This window comes from Suncus etruscus, chromosome 1 (assembly GCF_024139225.1).
Source record: "Suncus etruscus isolate mSunEtr1 chromosome 1, mSunEtr1.pri.cur, whole genome shotgun sequence".
In the NCBI taxonomy this organism is placed as follows: domain Eukaryota; kingdom Metazoa; phylum Chordata; class Mammalia; order Eulipotyphla; family Soricidae; genus Suncus; species Suncus etruscus.
The window spans coordinates 136,865,698-136,890,164 of NC_064848.1; the positions used below are offsets into that span (position 1 = coordinate 136,865,698).

Genomic DNA, 24,467 nt, shown 5'->3' on the forward strand with positions numbered 1-24,467 from the left:
AGGTAGTTTAGGGGTGCCACTCTCTTGTAGTAGCGGTGTCTGTTCTGCCATTCCTATCTCTGTTCTGTAGAGGACAGAAAAATGGGCCGAGTTCTTTGTCATTTCCCTACTCTGTCTGGATTCCTGAGTTGGAATCTGGGGTGGTTAAGTGAAGCTGGATACCCCCTAGAATGACTTCTCTTTTTTTTTTTTTTTTTTTTTTTTGGTTTTTGGGCCACACCCTGTGACGCTCAGGGGTTACTCCTGGCTATGCGCTCAGAAGTTGCTCCTGGCTTCTTGGGGGACCATATGGGACGCCGGGGGATCGAACCGTGGTCCGTCCTAGGCTAGCGCAGGCAAGGCAGGCACCTTACCTCCAGCGCCACCGCCCGGCCCCGAATGACTTCTCAAACCAACAACTTGTTCCTTCTCTTCTCACCACTGATGGCAGTATTGTGAGATGCTGTGTTATTTGGAGTTTTTCATTACATGCTCTTAGGATTGAGCATTTGTTTGAAGGACTCAGCCTCTGATCGGGAAATTGGTATTTCTCGGTCACAGGTTTGGGTTTGAATTATGGATCTGAAACTAATGCTCTGGGGAGAAGTTGGTGAGCAAAAACAGACTCAGAGGAGAGCCCAGTATAATGGTTGCTAACCTACTAACTACATATATTGGTTTTTTCTCTTCCTAGTCCTGAGCAGAACCGGCTTTCAGAATGTGAGGAGCAAGCGAAGGCAGCCAAGAAAGGAATGTGGAGTGAGGGAACGGGTTCCCACACCATCCGGGACCTCAAGTATACCATCGAGAACCCAAGGCACTTTGTGGACTCCCACCACCAGAAGCCTGTCAATGGTGAGGTGGAGGCAGCAAATACATGTGTTTTGTTGGTTTCCTGCTGTTTGTTCTCAGGCTTCTTGATGTTTTCAAAGCCCATTTGATTGACTTGATTTCCCAGAGCATTTGTTAGGTTAAAATAATTGCGTGGTGCTTTGGGAGGAATTTGATTCTGAAAGGCAGAAGAAGGCTGATATTTTTGTTTGTTTGTTTTCAGCCACACCGGTGATGCTCAGAGGTTACTCCTGGCTATGGACTCAGAAATTGCTCCTGGCTTGGGGAACCATATGGGACTCCGGAGGATCGAACCGCGGTCTGTCCTAGGCTAGTGTAGGCAAGGCAGATGCCTTAAGACTTGCTCCACTGCTCCGGCCCCAAGAAGACTGATATTTTTGCACACTTTGGCTGTTTGTGTGTGTGTGTGTGTGTGTTTTTTTTTTTTTTGGGCCAGAGTTAATAGAATAATGGGTAGGGTGCTTACCTTGCATGTGGCTGACTCAGGCTTAGTGTCCGTCACCTGATAGGGTTCCCTGAGGCTGCCAGAAATAAATCCTGAGGGCAGTCAAGAGTAATAGAGTAATTCCATGGGGCCGGAGTGATAAGATACCTGCTTTGCCGGCGCCAACCGCTAACCTAGGATGGACTGAGGTTTGATCCCCTGGTGTCCTATATGGTCCCCCAAGCCAGGAGCAATTTCTGAGCCCATAGCCAGGAGTAACCCCTGAGCATCCTTGGGTGTGCCCCCCACAAAAAAAAACAAACAAAACATTAAAAAAAAAGTAATAGAGTAATTCCTGAACCACCATGACAGTGATAGTTGAGTGGAGAACAACTGAATGCTGAAAGGATGTAAAGTGATATGCTTGATGCCCTTTAAATAACAGTGGTGGGTGTGTGTGTGTGTGTGTGTGTGTGTGTGTGTGTGTGTGTGTGTGTGTGTGTGTGTGTGTGTGTGTGTGTGAGAGAGAGAGAGAGAGAGAGAGAGAGAGAGAGTTGTTGAAGGGATGGTTTTTGGAACATTGTAGGAGTGAGTCATAAACAACTTGAACTGTGGGTGGAAAAACTTTACTTAAAAACAAAACAAAAAAAAAAAAGAGTAACCATTGAGTAGTACCTCCTACTACCCAAAAACCAAAAATAAAAATAAAATTTGTTTATTTATTTAGAAACATAAACTAGTTGTTTAACAAGGAAATGAAGGAAAATGATGTCTCTTGATTCTTGAGATCTTACGCAAGAGAAAGAAATAAAAAAATATTTCCATTACCCTTTTAAGGAAATAAAAGAAATGGGTTCTGAAAGCAAAGTGACTTACACCAGGTAACTGTTTCTTAGAGTCAGAAGTGTTAATAAAATTTTTTTACTTTTTTTTATAAAAATTTTTACTTTTTTTAAGTTTATGACAATTAGGATATTGAGACGTCATCACAATTCATTGTAATAAGCCACTGGTAAAATTAAAGTTCTGATTCTACCATGATATAAACAAAGAAATGAATTAAAAGGAAGTTTGTCTCAGACCAACAAATATATATGGAAGAAATGATTGGCTTATATAATTATCATTAGTTGCTTTCATCACAACAGACAAATGGGGAAAATAACTATAGTGAAGAAATGGTCAGATAAACGTTAATATCAACAATTTGGGCATAAAATGCTTCCTTATATGCTAATTAGGAAGGAAACCACATGATTTTCATGGCTTAAAGCACAATACCAGCATTAATTTATAAAGAACCTAATGAGATATGTCACATTATAATATATCCCTAGACCTAGTTTAATACTTTGGTCTCCACCTTATGGGACCATGCAACTTTTGAAATTTTGTTTTAAAATAAGTTGCTTCATGATTTGTTAGTGAATGTTGATTTTGTATCTATTGTGTATACCTATATGCTTGGGATTATATACAGATTTATTTTTTTAATATAATTTTTATTGTGACAAGTGAATTACGAATTTTTCACAGTAATATTTGGAAAAAGAAAATTTAGGGGCCAGAGTGGTGGCTCAAGCGGTAAAGCATCTATCTGCCTTGCCTGTGCTAGACTAGGACGGACCACGGTTCGATCCTGTGGCGTCCCATATGGTCCCCCAAGACCGGAGCGATTTCTGAGCCTAAGCCTATAGCCAGGAGTAACCCCTGAGGGTCACTGGGAATGGCCCAAAAACAAAAACAAAGTCAAAAACAAAAATTTAAATATCACCCTTGAGACTCTAAATTATAAATACATCTTTTCTATACTACTTCAACAATGCATACATTCATGTAGAGTTCTTGGTTCTACTTTGAACATATAGATTTAGTGGCATAAACAAGTCATTAATGCTTCTTATTTGTGTGGCCCCTGATTCTCTCAAATAAGCAGCCTAGCTTGTGGAGCACAAAATTAGGCTGTAACCAGGAGGCTCCAAAATGTTTCAAGATGAGAAGTCAGATTAGGAAACAATTGGATAGGCTGATAGTCCAGGTCAGGTGTTTACCTTGCTTGTGACTGACCTATGTTTTTATCCCAGAAACTGCTATGGTCTCCGGCACAGAGCCAAGGATAGCCCCTAAATTCTGAGGGAGCCCCTTACCCCCAATCCAGCCCCCCAAAAACCTCACAAAGCACCACAGTAGAATTTAGTCTACTAAATATCCCAAGGAATAATTTGTGGGAGACTCTTGTGGGACCCCTTACCACTTGCTTCATCTTGTGGGACTTTCTGGCTGGGAAGAGCTGTGCTCACTGCAGTTTGATGGGACATTCTTTATCTGGGCTAGACTTCCATGAACTTCCTAAGCTGTTTGTTCTGTTCTGCAGCAATCATTGAACATGTCCGGGACGGAAGTGTGGTCAGGGCTCTGCTACTTCCAGATAACTACCTGGTTACGGTCATGCTATCGGGGATCAAGGTCAGTTCATATAATTGACTGGGGTATGTGAAACTGTTCAGCGATATGGAGATTCTTTTACCCAGGGAGTGGGGGGATGGTTTCTTTCTGGCACGAACTATTAACATCCACTGGAGCAGGGAGTAATCTTCAACTGGTGGTCCAAGTGTTGATGCCAGTCGGCAGAAATTTCCTGCCCGTTACAAAGTGTTCTTGCCACTTTAACACTTGATGCTTCTACGTCATGCAGTGATGCTTTTGTAAATATTAATGTACAAAATTCTTATTATAGATGATTCTGATTTCTGCATTAGTGGTCCGTGAAATGTTTCCTGTTTTTAACAGTCTGTAGATGTAATAAGGCTGAAAATAACTGGACTTGAGTACTTTATAAATTGTAATGGGATGATTCTAAGTAGATGGAATAAGAGGTGTTTTTTTCTCTTTCAATATTTAGGGTCTGTTTGGAGTTGGCTGTGTTGGTAGTTGAAACGCAGAAAGGAGGGATGAAGTTTGCTGAAAATACTTCTCTTATAAAATATTCTTAACTAAAGAAAAGCAATTGGGGCCAGACATGTAATACAGTGGGTAAGGCGCTTGCCTTGCATGCAGCCTAACTAGGTTTGATCCTCAACATTCCCTATAGTCCCCAGAGCACAGCCAGGAGGAGACACTGAGCACCATTGGGTGTAGGAACCCCACCCCCAGCAACAACAACAATAAAATCAGAGTTTACAGAAAGGCACTGGTGAATCCATTTCTTGGCAAAGGGTCATTTCCAACTATAATTGAAATGATCTTCCCGGAAATAGCTTGAGTTTTCTTTTCCTAAGAAGTCTAAGATGCTTTGCCAGTATGCTTTTCCCAGTATGTTTTCATGAAGTTTGGAGGATTGGTCTGAGGCCTTCCCTGGCTCAACTGTGTATGTTCAAAGCAGGGTGAGGGGCCTTGGCCCTCACTTTTGGGCTTTGCTTCTCACCCTTCACTCCTCATCTTTCTGCTTCAGTGCCCTACTTTTCGACGGGAAGCTGATGGCAGTGAAACACCAGAGCCTTTTGCAGCAGAAGCCAAATTTTTCACTGAGTCTCGACTGCTTCAGAGAGATGTTCAGATCATTTTGGAGAGCTGCCACAACCAGAACATTCTGGGTACCATCCTTCATCCAGTGAGTGTGCCTATGTGAGGTTCGGGGGTGGGCTGTGCAGTGAGGTTTGGTGAATTGCAATCTGCTTCTCTCCTTTTGGAATTGGAGAGCCATTTACAGACCTTGGAAGGGGGATCAGGGAGAAAGCTGGGGTGGGAGTACTCGGGTACATGTGCGAGGTCCTCCCTGGGTTCTGGCATTACACATGCTCCTTGCCCGTTCCCAGACACCAATGGCCTTCACTGGACCAAATGCAACCCTGGAAGTTTGAGTGCTGCTGAGTGGATTGTCTCCTGGGAAAAAGTCCCATCTTAGCAGGATTAGCACCTACTGAATTTTAGGCATTTTCTATGGGTGAGAGTGGTTAGTATTGGACAAATCTCTTCAATTTTGCCTTTAGAAAATGAATCACAAATGTTACCTGACTTCTAAGGGGAAGAAGTGACACACTGTCTCTTGTGTGCCTGGTTGTTCTTAGATATTGCCAGTAGGAGGGAGGGACCATTGTTTTGTCCTTCACCAGTGGCATAGGAACATGTAGAATTGTGTTCCTAGTAGAATGGGGAACTATTTGTAACTACCGTATTACGGTATGTAGGTCCATTTGGGAGTCTGTAGATAAGAGACCCTTTGTATAGGAAGTCAGATTATATTCCAGGCCTATTCTGTTACCTCCCAACCCTACTTTTGAGCAGCTGATCTGTCCTTTAAGCTCTTGAATTGTGACTATAAAGAATTACTGTGTATACTACAAAAGGTGGGTATTTATTTCTTGGACAAGTAATGACCTTGTTTTGTAAGACTTGGCTCAAAGTAGAATTTTATCATTACATGTATCTTATACAGAGTAAACTTGGTTTGCTTGGAGAATTCTGCTATTGTGGCAGTTGTGCAGATCAGGGAGGCCTAGTTTGGAATGTGCCAAGGTCATGTCTGCTGCTTGGGGACTGCTGGCCCATGCCCTGCCAGATGGCTCAGGGTCACAGCAGGATGCGCATTGTAATTCATTGGGTAAAATGTGGTGTAAGTTATTCCTTATTCAGCTGCTTCTTCAGCTTTCTCGTTATGAAAAGGGGAGTAAGTGCTGATCAGAGGGAAGGAAATAATAAGGAGTAATCTCCACGAAACAGATTAACATCCTCTGCCCACAAGAAGAGCTATTGAAAAGTCAATTCCCTTCAGTGCTACCAACATTTATCCTGCCCTGTTAGTGAGTTAGTGTGTGGGTGTTGGGAGGTTAAAGCCAGTGCTGTGGGGGAGTCCTGGGCTTCTCTGCTGGGCTCCTCAGTGAAAGAGATGGTTCTGCTCTTTCCATTGTTAATTTGTTGTGACCCACAGAATAGATTGTGTCTGTGTTAATGATAGAAGATGTCTAGAGAAGCAAGTTCTCTGGTAGGAGACGCCCTCCATTCCTGCCTGTGCTTGTCCCTTGTTTTTCAGAATGGTAACATCACAGAGCTCCTTCTCAAGGAAGGGTTTGCACGCTGCGTGGATTGGTCAATCGCGGTGTATACTCGGGGCGCAGAAAAGCTGAGGGCAGCTGAGAGGTAAGGTCTGTCGGATGGAACCTCTGCCGGAGGTCTGTTAAGTAAAGCCCTGGAAGGGAAGAAATCTACTGGTCATCTTTTCACCCATCTGCCAAGATAGTTTTAGTTTAATTTTAGTTCAGGATAAGAGAAATCCCAGAAGCAGCAAAGACCTCACTGAGTGGCTGATTTGTTGTTAGTAGTCTTTAGGTCTAGTCTGAGTTGGTGCTGGGCAATAAAGTCATGGATTAACACACATGCATACCTCTCCATATAACTTGCTTATAAACCATTTTCTCAGCTTCTTTTTTTCCCCAGGACCCTCACTTAAGGCATGGCATGAAATTGAAATGAAGGAATATAGTAGCTATTGCCAGACAATCAGCCAGGAACTTGTTTGATGGAAGGAGAGAGTATCTGTTTTAATTAGGGCTGTTCAAGATGCAAGTCTTAATGATCTCATTTATGGGACCATATTCTAATTCTGCTGGATTTTGGGGAATGGGGAGCACACCTGACTGATGTTCAGGGCTTACTCCTGGCTCTGCACTTAGGGATTACCCCTGGTGGGGCTCATGGAACATATGGGTTGCTGAGGTCACCTGTATGCAAGGCAAGCACCCTGTGTGCTTAATTCAATGATGAGTTACCTCCGAATAACTGCAGATAAAGAAATAACTTCTGCCAGAAAAATGGTAGTGGAAGTTCCCAGGGCTAGTGGCAGTTTCAAGGGTTAACGTTAAGTATTTCCAGATATAGGAGGGTTGAAACCTTGTGTTAGGCCTAGTGGTGCTGAAGCAAGTGGCAGGAGGAGATGAATAGGGATGATCTTCAGACAAGTCCTGGGCTCTGTCTCTTAGAAAACCGCAGAGGACTGCAGATCATGGCTTCAGATCGCTGATGCCTGCCACATGCTTCTAGCTTGCTATATGACTTATTTCAGAATTAGAAAGTCATGATTAAGAGCCATGGTAACTTCACATTTCTGTTATAAGACTAGCTAAGAGAAGTTAAAGACCAAGTATGACTTTCAGCCCCCATTAAAAAATATTTAGGTCTTTTATGGTCCTCCATTCCATAAGCAGAATTATTTACAGATTTTTAAAATAGATCTGAGCATCTGAACCTTGGCTTACCTTCCAAACATGAACTGATTTAGGAACTGGGGAGATAGAACAAGGGGCATGGGACTTGCCTTGCATGCAACTGACTTGGGTTTGAGCCTAAACATTACATTTAGTCCCTGAAGTCCAGCCAGGAGTGATTCTGAGCACAGAGCCAGGAACAAGCCCCAAGTACCACTGGGTGTGGCCTAAAACCCAACAGCAAAAACATAGATTAATTTAAAAATAACCATGATGATTATAGAAATCATCATTTATGTGGTTCCAAAATTAAATTAAAATTTATTTTCCTCTTGGGGCCAAAGAGATAGCATGGAGGTAGGGTGTTTGCCTTGCATGCAGAAGGATAGTGGTTCGAATCCCGGCATCCCATATGGTCCCTCAAGCCTGCCAGGAGCAATTTCTGAGCATAGAGCCAGGAGTAACCCCTTAGCGCAGCCGGTGTAACCTAAAAACCAACCCCCCCCCAAAATAATTTCTCTGGAGAGGTCTTCAGAAACCTCTGATTGTTTAGTGATGCTTCTTTTTTTGTGGGGAAGGGAACTTATTACGTTTCTGCCTATCTAGTGAAGAATATAAGAAAATGGTATCAATGAGTTGTGTAACATCTGTAGGAGAGCTTATAAATATTTCAGAGTGCCCATCATTAAACTGGTTAAGATATGGAATGCAATTTTTTTGCTAGTATGTGATTGCTTGCTGCTGTTGATTTTGAGTTGTTTATATTGTTGTTAAAAATCTATTTAAGAATTCTGTGTATTTCATTGCTATTGCATGTTACTCTTTCTCATTTTAGTGCTGTAAAATGATTGCACTACTGTTTACAGAAATGGTGCCTTTCTCCGCACATGTATTCATTTATTTGTAAATACCCTGAGACAGCTGTTCATCGATTTTTTGTTTTTTTTTTTTAATCTTAGCACATATTTTGTTTCCCATTCTTCTGATTCAAAAAATGTCTACTGGGCTTAGTACTTTTAGAGACAAATTTTTACCAACATGGTTTTTAAACTCTTGTCTGTTTTTCTTATCCTTTAGTTGCACTACAGTGACAATTTTGTTCTTGTTTCATTGCCAGGCAGAATTTGGGTGACCGGTAACCTTTTAAATAATTCAAAGGGAGATTTAGCAGGTCTCTGCCTACTTAAAAGACAGATTTGCTTAGCGTGAGAGAGTGAGAGTGTGTGTGTATGTGTGTATTTGTGTGCACTTTCTGCACAAAGAGAGCAGCCATTGCTCTTATCTTTGGCTAACCAGTGCCTGGCACAATCATTCAGGAAATTTTGGATAGGCCTTGATATCAAGATGACCTTGTACTTGCTAGATTCAAAAACTTGCACACTTAGACCTCCATCTACGTGCTGTTGGTTTTTAGTATATTTGCATCTTGGGTTAGCTCAATTTGTTCACTACTGCCTTTCTAACTGGGGCATGCGTGCACGTGTGTGTGTGTGTGTGTGTGTGTGTGTGTGTGTGTGTGTGTGTGTGTGTGTGTGTGTGTGAAGGCGGGTGCCCCAGAGGTTGAATCCTGATTGCCCCAGAGGTTGATTCTGGATCTGTTGCTTGCAAGGAGAGTATCCTCCCTTCTGTACTATCACTCTGGCTCCTTAAGCGCCTCGTGTACTTTGTGCTGATTTGACTGGCAGCTTCTCTCTGGGTGCCTTGTCTTGAAATGAAGGAGGAGGATTCTTCCCTGCTGATTCCCTGGGTGATGGATTCCTTTTGCTGACCTGGTGTGTCTGAGTGATTTGCACCCTTATTTTGTTGCCAGGTTTGCCAAGGAACGCAGGCTGAGACTCTGGAGAGACTATGTGCCTCCCACTGCTAATTTGGACCAGAAGGACAAGCAGTTTGTTGCCAAGGTGAGTCATTCTCAGCATTCTGAGACACAGTGGACATTGCCAGGCTGGTGATAATACAAATATTTGAACCACCAAATGCTTTAGCTCTGAGAGTATTTAAAAGGCATACCAGCGGGGTGTGTGTATGTTAATCACAGGAAACTCAGAAACCACAAAAACGTTTTATTTCTTGCAGTAGATTACCATAGTTCTTGAGAAGCTCATAGGTTATAGTTCTAGACCTTGCTGAATGGAAAATTGTTTCAGATATTAGGGATTCGTTGTAGTAAATGGCTTTCTTTCTTTATTTCTTTCTTTCTTTTTAACATTTACTATGCACCGCTCCTCCCCGCCATCGTTTAGTTTGTGACTTCTGTGGTATTAGTTTTACCATGATTCTGTTCCCTCCTAACCTCCCTGAGAATTGTCTTATACATAAGTTCTCTGGGATAGCTTTCTTTTAAGAGGAGCTAGAGTTCCTAAACAGATTCCTTGGTTATATTGATGGTGCTATAGAAAGTCTTCTCTCCTTGTTGGCAGGTAGGGTAGGTAGGCCAACTCAGAAAGGGCTGAATGTAATTGTTTGCCAGCCTAATTATCAGGAGATGCTGAGAATTCGTCTGCCTTTATGGATTTCAAGTGGTTAAATATCCGTATTCTTTGACAAAACCTTTAAATACCCATATTCTATCAGTATCCGTGTGCGTCAGTTGTGAGGGATGTCCTACCACTAGGTGGCGCCGCAAGCCTGAAAATCCAGAACAGGTTCACTCAGCATGGCAACATTTTAACCAAGTCTGAGGAATTGACTGAAATTTCTCTTTCACTTTCTTTTTGATGATGCCTAAAGCTGTAGGTCAGTAGAGAGGGAGAGAGCTGGAGAGCTTGAGCTCAAATGTCCTCTTTCCCTCTTCTGGTAGGAAATATCCAAGGAGCTCTCTGATTAACTACTGTCATGCTGTGTAGTGGCCATTCGTGGGTGTAGTCCTGGGGCAGCGCTGCCCTGCCCACCTGAGTGCTCACCAGTGGACTCCTGCTTCCTTTCGGTGTGAGCTGTACTTCCATGGAACGTGGGACATAGACTGCTGCTCTGACGTGGGAGCCCACTCAGCTGTCCTTGTGGCTAGAGCCTTCATTCTGGCCTATAGCTGCACAGCCCAAGAAACGGTTCTAGAAGCAGAGGCCTCTAGAGGCAGGGCCTGCGCTCATCGTGCCTATTGCAGGGGTGATGGCATCTAATGCTTGGGTGGATCCCACACGTTATTGTCCCTTTCAGCCTGCTCTCCATTTAAGTCAAGTTTGTAGAAAAATTGAGGATATGCCAAGGGACTTGGGGGGAGATTTTGGGTCTTTGCAGGTTGGGGAGCTGTTACATTGCTGATGAAAGAAACCCAATTAGCTTAAATACAGTGTGCTTCGTGACCAGAAAAGGGCGAGTTGGCTGGAAGAACATCCCCTCCATTTTAAGCTTCAGGATTTGTCACCCTCTCCATTTTCTTTTCATGGTCTTTTGCTTTGTTTTAAAATCAGATGAACTTTTTCTTGATGATGAAGTTTTATTCATGATAGTGCCAGAATATAGGAGATTGCCTCTAGAAGTGACCTGATAGAAGATGATGAGGAACAATCATTCCCCTGAAGAATCTTAGACATAAAGTTTGGTCATTTGGGTATGAAACTCAGAATAGGGAGAAATAAATCACATTTGTAAGTAGAAAAATGGCTTTAAAATAAATTGATCAGATTGTTCATGCTAGAGATTGGAAGACAATGGCCTGTGGGCCAAATCTGCTTTAGCACATGTTTTATGTATGGCTTATGAGCAGAGAATAGATTCTGTATAGAGAATTTGACTGGGAAAACTCCCAAGAGGTGTTTAGGAGGCTCAGGGACCATGAGTGATTCTCTATCAACCTGCCTCTTGGTTCACTGCCAGGACCTGAGTATATGAGGCTGCTAAAACCCTGTAGTACCAGCGACCTCCAGATTAACTATGTGGTGCTGGGCGCCACAAAGGCTATACCCGCTGCTACTAGGGTAACCATGTGGTGCTGGATATGGAACCTAGGTTGAACACTTGATAGGCATGTGTCCCAGCTGCAATACTATACTGTTCCCTATATAGAGTAACTGAATTCTTATTGTTCTTATTATTTTAAAAACAAGTTACAAAGTTGTTCACGATTGAGTTTCAGTCATACAGTATTGAATTCTATTTTTTGTGGGGCAAGGGATTGATTGAATCCTGGGTCTTGTGTGTGAAACTTATTTTTTACCACACCACCAAGCCGCAACCCTAGCAAGAAAAGTTTTTTTTTTAATTCCCTTCCCTTTCCTTTTTTTGTGTGTTTAGATTATAAAATACAGACTTCATTGTCTGTTTATGTACTATCTGTGTCTGTTTTCCTAATACAGTAAGAGAATTGAGTAATTGTAACAGAGAACATATGGCCCACAAAGTCTTAAATATTTGCTATCTTGCCTTTTACAGAAGTTTGCTGACCGTTGATCTGAGTTCCAACTCAAAGTGCCTTGAAGTGTTATAAGGAGTTTGAGCCAGAATGTAAATCAAGGCATTGCTTCTTTCATCAAGAAAAGCTTGCCACAGAACAAATGTCAGCAAAATTCTTAGTGATATAGTTGATTTATTTTTTGGTGCAAGTTCCTTATCTCAGCGCAGACTGGCAGCCACTTCTGAGCTGTACTGATCTGTGCTCTTTCACAGTTAATTTTTATGTGTCTGTTTCATTTTTTGTGCATAAACGTTTAAAGAATTCTATGGACTTTTAATTAAAAAGCAGAATCTTTCATTTTCTTCTTCCATTTTGTAGCTACTTTCAGCTCCTTTTTATTTATTTATTTTTTTGGTTTTTCAGGCCACACCTGTTTGATGCTCAGTGGTTACTCCTGGCTAAGCGCTCAGAAATTGCCTCTGCCTTGGGGGGACCATATGGGATGCCGGGGATCGAACCTCGGTCCTTCCTTGGCTAGCGCTTGCAAGGCAGACACCTTGCCTCTAGTGCCACCTCGCCGGCCCCTACTTTTAGCTCTTGATTAATTCATATTTTGGAATTAAATGTTTACTGCTCTTTCTTAATTTTTTTGTTTACATTCTTGTTTTGGTCCATGGCTGGTAGTACCCAGGGCTTACTCTAAGTTCTATGCTCAAGGATCAGTGATGCTTAGGCAACATGTGTGAGGCTTGGAATCAAACCCAGGATGGAGCAAGCAAGACGAGCACCTTACTCGTTGCACTATCACTTTGGGCTTTATTATTTAATTATTTTAATTTCAACATTGTTACTTTCACCTATGTGCAAGCTGCCCTACACATGTTCTTTCCCAGTTCTTCCCATTTGAATATATCACAGTTGTGGTTTTGCTTGTATGTATATGATGTTTACTTTTAAATACTAATCACTGCTGAGCTTCATAAGCATTTCTACACAATATTTTGTTTTCCCTGGAGTTGATAATTTTAGTTCTCTGTGTATACATACACAATATAGAATGTATTATGTTAGTATGTGATCTATGTTAACTGTTAATATATGTTAATTCAACTTCAGACTTGACCTATTTAAACTGCCTTTAGATTTTGATTCAGTCTGATTATCTGTTTCAGTAATACATTGAAATATACTTTTATTATTTATTTATTTATCTGGCTCTTGGTCCCCATCTGGCAGTGCTTAGGACTTAATTCTGACTCTGCACACAGGAATTACTTCTGGTGGTACTCATGAGACCAAATGGGGTGCTATGATCGAATCCAGTTTGGCTATGTGCAAGGCAAGGGCCCTACCCACTGCCTGTTGATTTGGCCCTTGAATAATACTTTAAAAAGTCCTGCGACTTCTATTGATCTGAAGTCATCCCTCTTTTTTTGCCTGCTACAGAATGGTCTTCTCTGGATTTCTTCACTATTATCTTTGGGCAGTGTTTTTATTTTGCCTTTCTTATGTGTAGGGATTAATGTTTGTAGGAATTACAGTTTCTTTCTTTTCTTTTCTTTTTTTTGGGGGGGGGGGTTACACCTGGCAGTACTCAGGGGTTACTCCTGGCTCTATGCTCAGAAATCGCTCCTGGCAGGCTCGGGGGACCTTAGAGGATGCCGGGATTCGAACCACTGACCTTCTGCATGCAAGACAAACGCCTTACCTCCATGCTATCTCTCCGGCCCCAGGATCTTACAGTTTCATTGCATAGTTTCTGACATTAATTTAGTCACACGTTCTCTTGGTCTTTGAGGAAAAAGAGTGTGAGGGAAAGGTTTTGAGACCTCTTGTGAGGTCTGACTTACATTTGATTGATAATGAGGTATGGGATTTTGTTTGAAGTTACTGAAGTTCAGCACTGGGCAGGCATTGCTCCACTAGCATAGTGATGATTATTTTGCTGTCTATATGTCTTTATATGTCTGAAGCTATTCTTTTTAGGGTGGGAGGCCACAGCAAGCAGTGCTCAGAGGTTACTATTGATGGTGCCTGGGTTGATTTTGGGGGAGATGGCAGGGGATTGAATCTTGGTTGGTTTTGTGTAAGGCAAGCACCATAACTCATTGTACTGTCTCTCCAGCCCTCTAAAACGTTTCTTATTTCTCATTTATTTATGAAGTTTTTCTTTCAACATGCAGATTCAGAAAACTTCTTTCATGAAATTTCACAATATTGTGCTTGCTTTTTCTATGTCTGAGGCCTACTAAGCTTCAGATGACTTATAAGTCATCTACATTCTGTAACTTTAGCTTTTCTAAGCTTTTTTTAAAAGCTTTTCCATCTAGTTTCTCAGCTTGTTCTTTCCTACAATTTCACTTTCTAGAAATTATAACCATTTTTATGTCATTTGAATGTTTATCTTGACGGACAGATCTTTTTACCCTGGTAGACAGGTTTTTTTTTTTTTTTTTTAACTATTTTCCTCCTATTTTTCTTCTCTTTGTCTATGCTCATTCTGGATTTCTTACTTTTCTTCTCAGTGTTTTGAGTATTTCATTTATGTTCTCTGTTAAAGTTTTTGTTTGGTTTTGGGTCATAACCAGCAGTGCTCAGGCTTCCTTTTAACTTTGCTCGGGGATTGTTCCTGGTGGTACTTTGTGGGCCATATGTAGTGTCAGGAATTGAACTCAGTTATATTGCTTGCAAGTCAAAATACTTTGCCTGCTGTACTCTTGGCAACTCTCTTTGTTAAACTTTTTTTTTTTTTTTTAAGTTTGGCATGTTTCTCATTGCTACTGTTAAAAAAAAAAACTAATGCAAAAAAAAAACTAATGCTATTTAATGAGTTGACATGCACATGGATTTTAATTTTGGGGAAATTGAGATTATTGCCTCTCCTCCAAATTGAGTTTCATTTTCTTTTCTGTGCTTTCTTTAAAAATAAATTTTATGGGGCTGGAGAGATAGCATGGAGGTAAGGCGTTTGCCTTTCATGCAAGAGGTCATCGGTTCGAATCCCAGCGTCCCATATGGTCCCCCGTGCCTGCCAGGAGCAATTTCTGAGCCTGGAGCCAGAAATAACCCCTGAGCACTGCCAGGTGTGACCCAAAAACCACAAAAAAAAAAAAAAAAATAAATAAATAAATTTTATTAGAGGGTTTTCTTATCTAGCTGGTGATTCATTGTTCTCTCTCTTCTTTAAGAGTGGTAAATTGAATATCTATATAAAAAAACTGTGAAATTAGGTAGGGTGTAATGTAAATTCTGAAATCCTGGTACTAATTCTACTTTTTTTTTTTTTTTAGCCCCATTTTTGGCCCTACTTGAGACTCTTGATTTGACAGTTTTTGATATTTTGGCAAGGGGGAGGAGTCTGAAGTTTGACTCAGACTGGCTATTGTATTCTCTCAGTACTAGCTCACATTTAACTTTTTGAATCTGTGGAGTTAATTTCTATGCATATGTCTTCCAAAGTTTTCTTACATAGGTGGCAAAAAAAAAAAAAAAAAAAAAAAAGACCCAAGACACTTTAGTTTTGTTGAAGAGTTCTTTAGGGAGGGAACCAAAGTAAATGTTTGGGTTTGCTTCTTTAATTTGTGCATAATAATCCACTGTGAGACTACACAATAATTTACTTAACTTGTCCTCAATAGGTCAACATTAATGTAGTTTATAATTTTCTAATTATTTAGAAAATGAACTAAATCTCTATGTAAATGGCAGTTACTTCCTTAGGAATATTTTGGAGCACATTTGCCAAATAGCTCTCCAGAAACGTTAACCCATGTTCACCTTTAGGTGTGCTCATTTTCTGCTGTGTTCTAGAGCAGAGGTTGACCCAACTCTTTTTATAAAGAACCGCATAATACATATTTAGGTTTTATGGGCCATGTAGTCTTATTGCAGCTACCGTATTTGTCGACATATAAGATGACTGGGCGTATAAGACGACCCCCTAATTTTGCAGTTAAAACATAAGTTTAGGCCTATATTCTCTGTATCAGACAGAACATTCCTGTGCTGCAACTGTATGTACGACAGTGAGCCAATCACAACAAGCAAAGGTTCAAAGGTTATACTGTAATAGACTTCCTCTCTGATTCTGGCCAATCTGAGCAGGCTTTTTACAGTGTAGATTCGGGTCCAGAACATTGTCTAATTTGCATGCATAAAAAGCCTTCTTGGATTGGTTGAGTTAGAGAGGCGGTCCGAGCAGCCTTGCAGTGATTGGTGCAGGATCGAGTTGGAAAATTCGTTTTGTGGCAGTATTCAGACAATTTTCATTTAGCGGCATATTGAAACATTTTTCGGGATATACTCGGTGTATAAGACGGTTGACTTTTTTTGTTTCAAAAGTCGTCTTATACGCCAGAAAATACAGTACTTAAGTCTGCCACTGGAGAAAGAAAACACTTACAAATGGACAATAAGAAAATGAACAGGCCTTTTTTTTATTTCTAATAAAACTTTACTATGAATCCCTGTTGGAGAACACTGCATACAGAATTTGTAAGAAAGGGGAAATTAGGAGCATTTCTTTTTCTCTGTTTATTTGTTTTTGTTTTTGGGGCCACACCGGTTGATGTTCAGGGGTTACTCCTGGCTATGCGCTCAGAAATCGCTTCTGGTTTGGGGGACCATATGGGACACCAGGGGATTGAACTGTGGTCTGTCCTAGGCTAGTGCGGGTAAAGCAGATGCCTTATCTCTTGTGCCACTGCTCCAGCCCCTATTTTTTTTTTAAGGCCACACCCAGCAGTGCTCAGAGGTTACTCCTGGCTCTACTCTCAGGAATCACTCTGTTGGGCTCTGAGGACTAGATAGGATGCAGGGATTGAATTTCCCATGCATGCTCTTGCCCAGATGCACAGATCTTTCTCTAGAACTTAACTGCAGTCTTCTAATTATTTTTACCTGATTATGTTTTATTTAAGGTTTTTTTTTTCCCTTTATATTTTGTGGTGTAGAGACTGAGCCCAGACCTTAGGCAGGCAAGGTTTGCCTGAGGTATATCGCTGATTTTAAATGTCCTTGACTTTCTAATTTCCTTTCCTTCCTCTTTGTGTGGTTAAAATCCAGGACTTACACAAGTCAAGACAAACACTATCACTGAGCTATAGCCCCAGCCTTAATTGCCTTTTTTAAAAAAAGAAATAATAAAAGATCTTGGGATGCTCTTGGCTCTTTCAAATTTACTCTATAGCCCTGCAAGTTTCCATGGGAGGATTCTGCTCCTAGGGGCAAATGACCATCAGGGCTGAACAAGTAATGGCACCTTCTTCAACTGTTAGGTAGGTGTCTCTTGGGATTTTGTGATATGGTGCATAATTGAAGTACCTGTCTGGATGAGCTTCGAATTCTTAACTGGGAATAACACCCTGGGGGTCCTTTAGGTGATTTCTGGAACTGTAACATAATTTGTATCTCAGTCTTACTTCTGAGATTTGAAATTCACCCCATCTTCTCTTGATGCTTGTGGCCTCCCAAAAGATTGTTCTCTATCCTTTGCACACACTCCCAGTGGTTAAGGAAGGACGTGCAAGCAGGGCTCTCCTTGTCTCTCTTGCTTAGTAGAGAAGCATGTTCACTTCGCAGTGATTAGCTGAGCCTGCTTGAGACTTGTGTGCCTATTGTGGCTTGCCAGTTTTCTGCTTGCCTTCCCTGTGGCGTTTTCGCTGATCTGTGCTGTTTGCGGCCATATGGTCCCCTGAGCATGTGGCTTGGCTTCCCTGTCCCTGCTGCTGGATTCTTGGGCCTTGCAGATTTCAGCGACCTGAATAACACCAGGGTAGAGTAGGGGTGCAGCTTGTCCTCAGGGCCTGAAGCTTCTCTGGGCTGTCTGGGAGGAGGGTGCCTTTCTCGCATCCTTTTCTGTGCCTATCAGTCTGCTCAAGCAAAGAGTGCCCTGAATCTGTGACATTGAGAAGATGCAAAAGAAGGAGATTAAGAATGTTTTGGTGAGCTTTCAAGGCAATTACCCTCCAGAATTCCCCCTGGGAAATCACACTCTGTAGTTAACTGCTTCTGATTTTGGTTTGATGGTCTATCCTACACAGGAAGGACTATAAGCTCACCAGAGATGGAGGGAATCTAGAATAATCCAAGTATACTTATTTGGCCTTGTTCCTTTTTTGCTGCCTTTCCCCTCATAGCTTTGAGTGGAGTGTGAGATGAGGTTTTTCAGCGTGGATCTGACTTGGCCCGATCTGGGTCTTTCCTGTTATATTTCTACTAGGGAATATGGAGAAAACAATACTAGCTTCCTCCTTGTCTTTTACCTTAGGACTTGGAAGTGAGAAAGAATTTCTGGGGCTGGGATGGCTAGGAAAGTTTGCTTGGGTGACCCCTAAGTGATTAAGGTAGTTTCATTCTGAGAAGGCAGAATACAGATTTTGCATGCAGGTGGTCATCATTTATCCGGGCAGTACTATGTGCCACCAGATCTGTAACCTAACTCTCCCCATAAAGGCCCTGGTTTTAGCTCAAGTTAGCAAATTGACTTGTCAATAAGAAATAAATGATTGAATTTGATGAGATGTTTTTCAAAGTACCTGGCTCTTTAAATTGTAACTGTGGTTGCAACAATTTTAAATTTTCTAGAAAATGGAACAGAGAGTACAGTTACCCCTTGCTCCTCCAGGATTTTCTACTAATTATCCTCTGTGTAATCTTATTAGGGACCAACAATTTAGATTCTTTCTGATCATGAACTGACAGATAACATCTGACTAGGGACCAATAGTATAGATGCCATAGGATTAGGAGCTTACTGTATAGATGCCATTTGAACAGGAACCAATAATATATGTGCCATCTGATTAAGGAACTAACAGGATAGATGCCATCTGATCAAGAGCCTACAGTATAGATGCCATTTGATTAGAGACTGATAATATAGATTCATCTGATTAAGGACTGTCAGGATAGATGCCATCTGATCAGGGCCGAATAGCATACCTGTATCGGGTGAGTCTGTCCTGTACCCACTCTCCTGAACTTCTTCCCTGAAGTCTGATGTTTAATGGTGCCCATGTCAGTTACCACATGTCCTGGGTCCATTAAGAGTTCACTTGTTTCTCGGACTCCTCTCACTTTGCCTTTCCTTCAGAGCTTGGCAGATTCTGAGATGCCATTTCACTAGGGCCTAGGTCTTATGCCTGCTGTCCTTGAGTGCCTATGATTTTGGTCTGTCTGCTTGAGCCTTTCAGTTCGCTCAAGGCATTTGTCTTTCATGAGTGTTGCACTGAGGCTTCTGTTGAGGGTACCAAGTGACAGCCATCCTTTTTGGGAGATGGAGGAAAGGGAATAGTACACAGAGAAACTGGAGGCTATTGTTGTTAACTCAGCTGGAGCTTCTGGAACTGTTTCAGGATTAGATTTGGGGAGAGCAGACTTGCCATGTGGCCTTGGGGAGCAGGAGAAGCAGCTTCATGGAGCAGGTTTCACAGAGCAGAAAGAGGCTTTCTGGGCTCATTTCCAGCAGCCCCATTGAGCAGTACTGGAGACTAGATTGGTGGGATCTTTTCCCCCAACCATTCAGTCCAGTGGTCTTTATGTAGTTTAAGTTGGGGTGATGGTCCTTCTTGCCTCTGTGGGCCTGGTGGTGCATGGTGCTCAGTGCCTTCCAGTGCTTAGCTCCCTGGCAGTAGGGCAGGCAGTGCCAGGGATTGAACTCAGGACCTCTGGACTCAACATGTGTGCATTACTTCAGTGCCTCTCTGGCCCTTGATCTTCCTTTTCTTTCTCACTGGTACTGATAAGAGGCTGTTTCGGGAATGTTGGTTGTCAGGTCTGAATTGCCATCAAGAGGTCTTGGAGCCACAGGAAACTGTTGCAGGCTTCTGTTAGTGTAGGGGTGGCGAACTTGAGGCTCTCGAGCCGCAATCAGCTCCTGGCCAAAATGAATGCGGCTCTTAGCCTCTTCTCATTATTTTGTATACTGTGGCTCTTTGCCAAGTTTGGATTTTGTTCTGCTGCTTCTGAGGAGGGACCTCTGAGGAGAGATCTCCCAGCACGTAGTCCCGCCCCCAAGCTGCATCCTCCAGTCTCCCATCTCTCGGAAACAACTGCATGGGCCAGTGATCTGGGGGATCCGTGTGTCACATGTTGGGTCACATCTTGCCCTTAGTTCTTAGTGTGGAGGACGCAGCACACCTTTATCATCACTGCAGGATTTTGACCCTCACTCAAAATGGCAAAATGCAGTATGTGTTTAATAGATTATTGTTCAAATTAGATACTTTTGTGTGAGTGTTTGTCTGTTTTGCGTGGTGTGGCTCTCTGACTCTCACAGTTTAAAATTTTGGCTCTTAGTGTCAAACTTGTTCACCACCCCTGTGTTAGTGCCATTCGCACAGATTTGAAGGGGTAACCCTGCACCTCCCTCCACTCCCAGTGTGCTCGGAACATGGGCTTTGTTTGCATGGAATATGTCAGGGTTCCAGAGCTAAGGATGGATGTCCCTCTGCTTTTCTCCTGATTTGTGTCAACCCTTTTCCTGCACATATCATCATTTAACTACTTTTTTTTCTTTTTCCTTTGGTCTTCAAAGAAATGATGAGGAAATTGGAATTAGACCCTCTACTTGAGTTTAGTGTGTGTCCTTTTGTGGGTTGTCCCTCTTCCTCTGTCTTGGGTATCTTCTGAATGCCTGTTGCAGTGGGAGTGGGGTGGGTAGGTGGTAGGTAATGTGCTTCAGAGATCTTAAGCATGTAAGGAAAGTGAGCCATGGGACCTACTTATCATCACTCTGGTGGGAAGCCCCATACGGAGTCTTTGTACTTTAAATTTGGGTGTGACAGTGCCTAGGGCAGGCTTGGGATAGTAATCCACACATGCTACCTGACTGTAACCATCCTTTTTGTTTTTTCTATGGCTCTGTTAAGAAGCTGCCTGTTGTCTAGAAAATGACACAGTTTACACAGACATGAAAACATTGGTCCAAACTTAGGAGCAAAAAAGGACGGACACACACACACACACACACACACACACACACACACACACAGATAAACATATGCACTTGACCGCTAGCAAGAAGTCCCAACAAACAGGTATACACATGCACTGGCTTCCCACCCCTGAGCCAGAAATCTAGCCCTGAGTGTAAAGTTCCTGAAGGGGATAGTTTTAATCAGGGAGGTGCAGAGCCTGATATTTACAGCCCTGAGATTCCAGGGCTGCTGAGGCATTACCATTGACAAATAGTGGTGGCTTGTCACAGGGGTATGCTTGCATCCTCACGATTCTATAAACAGGGCGAAGGTGCCAGGCACTATGATCCCTGCTATGATTTTATTTTTCTCTGAGCATCACTGGGGAGTGGAGTCTGCCTAAATACTTTTCATGCTGATTATAGGAATTTCTCCATGTTTTTGGCATTTAGCAGTTGGATGAGAGTTCGCCTTGGTGTCCATAGCTCAGCTTGTCATTGGGATTCAGGAAGTACTGGGAGCTGTATGCATCAGAAATGCTTGACGTTACCCTTTTATCCTGTAGGCACTTTTGAGGGGAGGAACAGTATTGATTTGTTCTACTAGCTATTTTGTTTGGTGTGACTTTCTGGACTTTTTTCCTTCTCTTTGGTTTGAAGCAGAGGTAGAATAGTTAGATCATGAATCCTTTGCCCACCCTAAATGGAATTTTGAAGAAAGGGAAATCATTAGCAGGGGTTTTTCTATTTTGGTCACTTGTCCAAGCCCCCACTGTTATTACCTTCAGGGATTTGAAACAAGTACAACACAAGGGCATTTTTATTTGCCACATAAAGCCTAGCTCAGAGACTTTTGGCCTGCCCACCCCCTTTTCAGGCTAACCCCTCAATATTCAGTGTGCCCTCTCAGATATCTCCTTTTTTGTTGTTGTTGGTTTTTGGGCCATATCCAGTGGTACTTAGGGGTGACTCCTGGCGCTGTGCTCAGAAATTGCTCCTGGCAGGCTCCGGGAATTATATAAGATGCTGGGGATCGAATGCAGGTTGGCTATATGCAAAGCAAACACCCTACCCACTGTGCTATTGTTCGAGACCCAGGTACCGCCATTTTTTAAGTAAATAAATAGGAAGCAGCATTTGATTACTTTCAGGGCTGCCACAACCCCCAACTCCTGAAGATTAATTATTCTTGTAGTGCCCCCTCTTCCCCTTATCCCCATCACCCAGTTTTGCAAAGATAGATCTAGATGCTAGTAGGATCAAGAGCTATTTTTTCCTTTTAGTCATTAAATCTGGAATTTTGGTTGTTTTCACATTCTCTACTTAAAATCATGTTTTGTGGGGCCAAAATGATAATTCAATGCATTGTATTCAATTCATTGCATTGCATTGCATGCTGCCAACCCAGGTTTCATCCCAGTACCAGTCTGCCCTGAGCCCTCCAGGAATGGCCTGTTTTTTTCCATGCTATTTCCATTACCTGTGGTGGGCTATTTCTCTATATGTTTGCCTGACATGGACAGTCTTTCCTTGACATGCTATTGAGCCCAGAAATCATCTTTCTTTTGTCATTTATTCTGTTTGATGCAATTTTCTCTCCACTATTTCTTGTAAAGTTAATATTTTTTGCTCTTTCTTGGTGTGTGGTTGCTGGTTTTTTTTTTTTGTTTGTTTGTTTGTTTTTTTTAATCAGAATCTGCAAATAATTATGTGTAGAAGGATCTGAGGCCTCCTGGGAAGTAGTAGAGACTCCTTTAAAATATCTATGATATTCACTACTGCAAATGAGAGAGTAGCTTCTTCTGTTTCATGCATTGAAAAGGCGGGAAATTTGGGTGCCCTCAGTATGGGTGACAGCAGACCCTGGATCCTGTTATGGTCTGATTGAAGGCTTCAAGATATGGTTTTGATTTGCAGATGAAATAGATGGTGACAATGCTTTGTAGTAGATATCTGTCATATAGCAAAGTGTTGCTTGCAAAATTACCTAACAACCTTGTAACAACAGGCTCTGAATATAATTGGGTATATTGTAGTCTGATGACTGAATTATGGGTTCCAGTTATAACCCTTATGTAGTCCTTGACAGATTTCAATGGAATTTTACACTGTACACAGTGGCGGATTGTTGTAATAACCTCCACAGAGGAATATTTGTGCATTTGCCCTTGTAAGTTACTCCAGGCTGGAAGTTAATCTTTTTAAGCAGAGAGAGGGTTTCAGCATTATTGATTTTTGAGTTCCAAAAGAAAGATTCCCATAGTAGTGCTTTTAAAAGGTGGCCTTCAGAGTAGCTAAAGTAATATTTTGGCAATTTAATGTTTAATGTTTAATGAACAGCTGAGACTTTTTCGCTCTGAAATGACGGTTCTTTTTTGTGCTTTACTGGCCTTTGGTTTTCCTGCTCTCTTCTGGGCCAGCCTATTTTGGTTCTTTCTCATCTGCTATTGGTGTCCTCTAATCTAGTGTTGGCCTCCTTTGCTAGGTTCACATTGAGAGAGGGACTTTGATTTTAGAGCAGCCCTGCTATCAAGGCAAGTCTTTGGTGAGCTGGAGGTTTCTGGCTTATCAGCTTTTAAGTCTAGATCTTCGTCAGAAAAAAGGACAAGATGAGACTGACCATATTTAGGATGATTAAGATGCTTCCTGGTTAGGAATCACAGTCAGAAATGGCTTTGGGTGGGGGGCTGTGGGCCCACCTTTCTCCCTGGGACTGGGGTTCTCAAAGTGGGGAGCCAATGAAGCAGATTGAAGTATTTTTGCCTTCTTGCCCACAGGTGATGCAAGTGCTGAATGCTGATGCTATTGTTGTGAAGCTGAATTCTGGCGACTACAAGACCATCCACCTGTCCAGTATTCGACCACCACGGCTCGAGGGGGAGAACACCCAGGTGGGGAAATAGCAGAGCCTCCCTGGGAAACTGAAAGGGAGGCTCATGAAAGTGTTGAAAGTGATGTGTATCTGTGAAAATGTAGAAGGGTCAGCATTTAAAATGCTCAGAATATTATTTCTAAGTATTTGCTACCTGGGAAGGCTTTCGGTTTGTTCTGAGTGAGTCACTCTCACTAATCTCCTTCATTTTGGATCATCCTGACTGTTGGATTACCCTATGGGGACTGGAAAGGACTTAGGGTTGAGATATGTGAGTTCTAGTTATTAACAAGTCCTTGTTTTTCCACAGGTATGAGAGGATGGATGTGTCTCACCCGCAGGATTTGGGGCCTGTTTCTATGCTTTTTTGCTCTAGGAAGAAGTGAATTTGTGTGTGTGTGTGTGTGTGTGTGTGTGTGTGTGTGCGCGTGCGTGTGCGCGCGCGCGCATTGGAACTGTGTGATTTCAGCTTTGTGCCAGCCATTGAATTTTTGGATAGCTTGTTCGTTCATTCAAGTTGTATACTTGATATAGCAAGGTTTTTTTGTGGGTGGGGGTATGGAGCCTTACCAATAGTACTTAGTGCCTGGGAGCCACTTGCAACAATACTCAGCTTGACATTCAGTGCTTGGCATTCAGAATTTCCTGGCATTCCGTGCTTGACTCTGCCAGTGCACTGCTGTTTGAATTTAGCAATGCTGAGGCTCTAACCTAGTGGTTTAGGCCGTGAAAGGTGATGAGTGTAAGGGCACTGGGTGGGGCCTATGGTTCCAGGGATTAACCTCAGCCTCTTGGAGCTCCATCCCTTTCAGTCATTTCCCTGGCCTCAGTAGTATTTACTTGTAGAAATTGTCATTTTGGTTGATGACTAGAGTTGGAACTCTGCATGC

General features: G+C 42.2%; 1 protein-coding gene across 1 annotated transcript in view; it reads left to right on the plus strand.

Moving 5' to 3' along the window:
• Window positions 1–24,467, plus strand: part of SND1 (staphylococcal nuclease and tudor domain containing 1) — a 531,547-nt gene that overhangs the window by 70,948 nt on the left and 436,132 nt on the right. The window contains exons 5-10 of the mRNA XM_049774313.1: window positions 674–834; window positions 3,630–3,721; window positions 4,707–4,865; window positions 6,285–6,391; window positions 9,266–9,356; window positions 23,483–23,596. Of these exons, the coding sequence (XP_049630270.1) occupies window positions 674–834; window positions 3,630–3,721; window positions 4,707–4,865; window positions 6,285–6,391; window positions 9,266–9,356; window positions 23,483–23,596 (724 nt within the window). The remainder of the gene's footprint in view (window positions 1–673; window positions 835–3,629; window positions 3,722–4,706; window positions 4,866–6,284; window positions 6,392–9,265; window positions 9,357–23,482; window positions 23,597–24,467) is intronic.